General features: G+C 40.2%; 1 protein-coding gene across 1 annotated transcript in view; it reads left to right on the top strand.

Annotated features, from left to right (window-relative positions):
- Positions 1 to 863, top strand: part of enpp6 (ectonucleotide pyrophosphatase/phosphodiesterase 6) — a gene marked incomplete at its 5' end in the record, with an annotated part of 8,704 nt that extends 7,841 nt beyond the window's left edge. The window contains 1 exon segment of the mRNA XM_028459056.1: positions 652 to 863. Coding sequence (XP_028314857.1) covers positions 652 to 863 — 212 coding nt within the window.
- Between the last annotated feature and the right edge of the window lie 244 nt (positions 864 to 1,107).

The following is a 1,107-nucleotide window of genomic DNA, read 5'->3' as shown; positions in this document are numbered from 1 at the left end:
GTGGGTCGTGATTTAATGACTATGGTAAAATGTGGGTCCCAGGGTGAGACCAGTTGAGAACCGCTGGTCTAGTATATACTATGCTATATTTACTATATTATACTAAGTATGATTAGGATGATGAGTATTCCCACTGAAGTATACTTCCAAGTTTCCCAAGATGCAATTGGAACCTACAATGACAAAGACCTGAAGCACGCTGAGGCTAAATATCTCTGTTGATTCTTCACCTTTGAAAGTTCTGAAAGTATTTTAAATGAGAATGTGACCAAGTAGAATATTAACATGTGGTCATTCATGAAACTTGCAGAAACACATCTCATTCACTCAGTACTCAATCTTTTCATACTATCCAATACGCACTACATACTCATTTTGAGTAGTACGTTAGTATGAGATTTTGAACACAGCCATTGTGAGACGGGATACAGGACATTGACTCCCAGCTTGCCGTCAGTGTTAAATATGACATAAAAGTCCTCAGTTTCTCATTATTTGGAATGAGAACATTGGGTTCTCAACAGATAATGTTTAAAACTAGCAGGGAAAATAAGCGGCACACTGAACAAATCCATCAGACACAATGTTAGCAGCTCCAGGGGAGAGCCTTTAGATTCTTCATTATTATCATTTTGACTTGTTCTCCCTCAGACTTCAAACAGAACGAGCGAGCAGCCCCTATTGGAGCAGTGGATGTCTATAACCTCATGTGCTGGACGCTGGGGGTGGATCCTCTGCCCAGTAACGGCTCCTAGTCACGGGTGGAGTCACTGCTAAAAGCGTCTGCTTGTTCCACACACTCAGTAGCAGTCTGGACCTACTGCATGTGTATGACAGGCACTGTGCTGCTGATCTGGAAATGAAACATCATCTTAATGGTAAAACGTCATCATGTTTCATACTCTGTGTAAGCTAACATCTGAAATGTGTCATTGTTAACGTCACAGTCTTGACTACTAAATCACCGTTTAAAAACGGTCCTGACATTTCCCAATAAATTGCTGGTTTCATGCACGTTTAAATATCAACTTTACTTTATATTTTATTCTTTTCTGTGTCTCTAATGTTGTTTTTAGGGTGGGAGTCACAGGGTACCAAACCATTCAA

This window comes from Gouania willdenowi, chromosome 10 (assembly GCF_900634775.1).
Source record: "Gouania willdenowi chromosome 10, fGouWil2.1, whole genome shotgun sequence".
NCBI classification, from domain to species: Eukaryota; Metazoa; Chordata; class Actinopteri; order Blenniiformes; family Gobiesocidae; genus Gouania; species Gouania willdenowi.
This window is presented reverse-complemented; position numbering and strand designations above follow the sequence as displayed.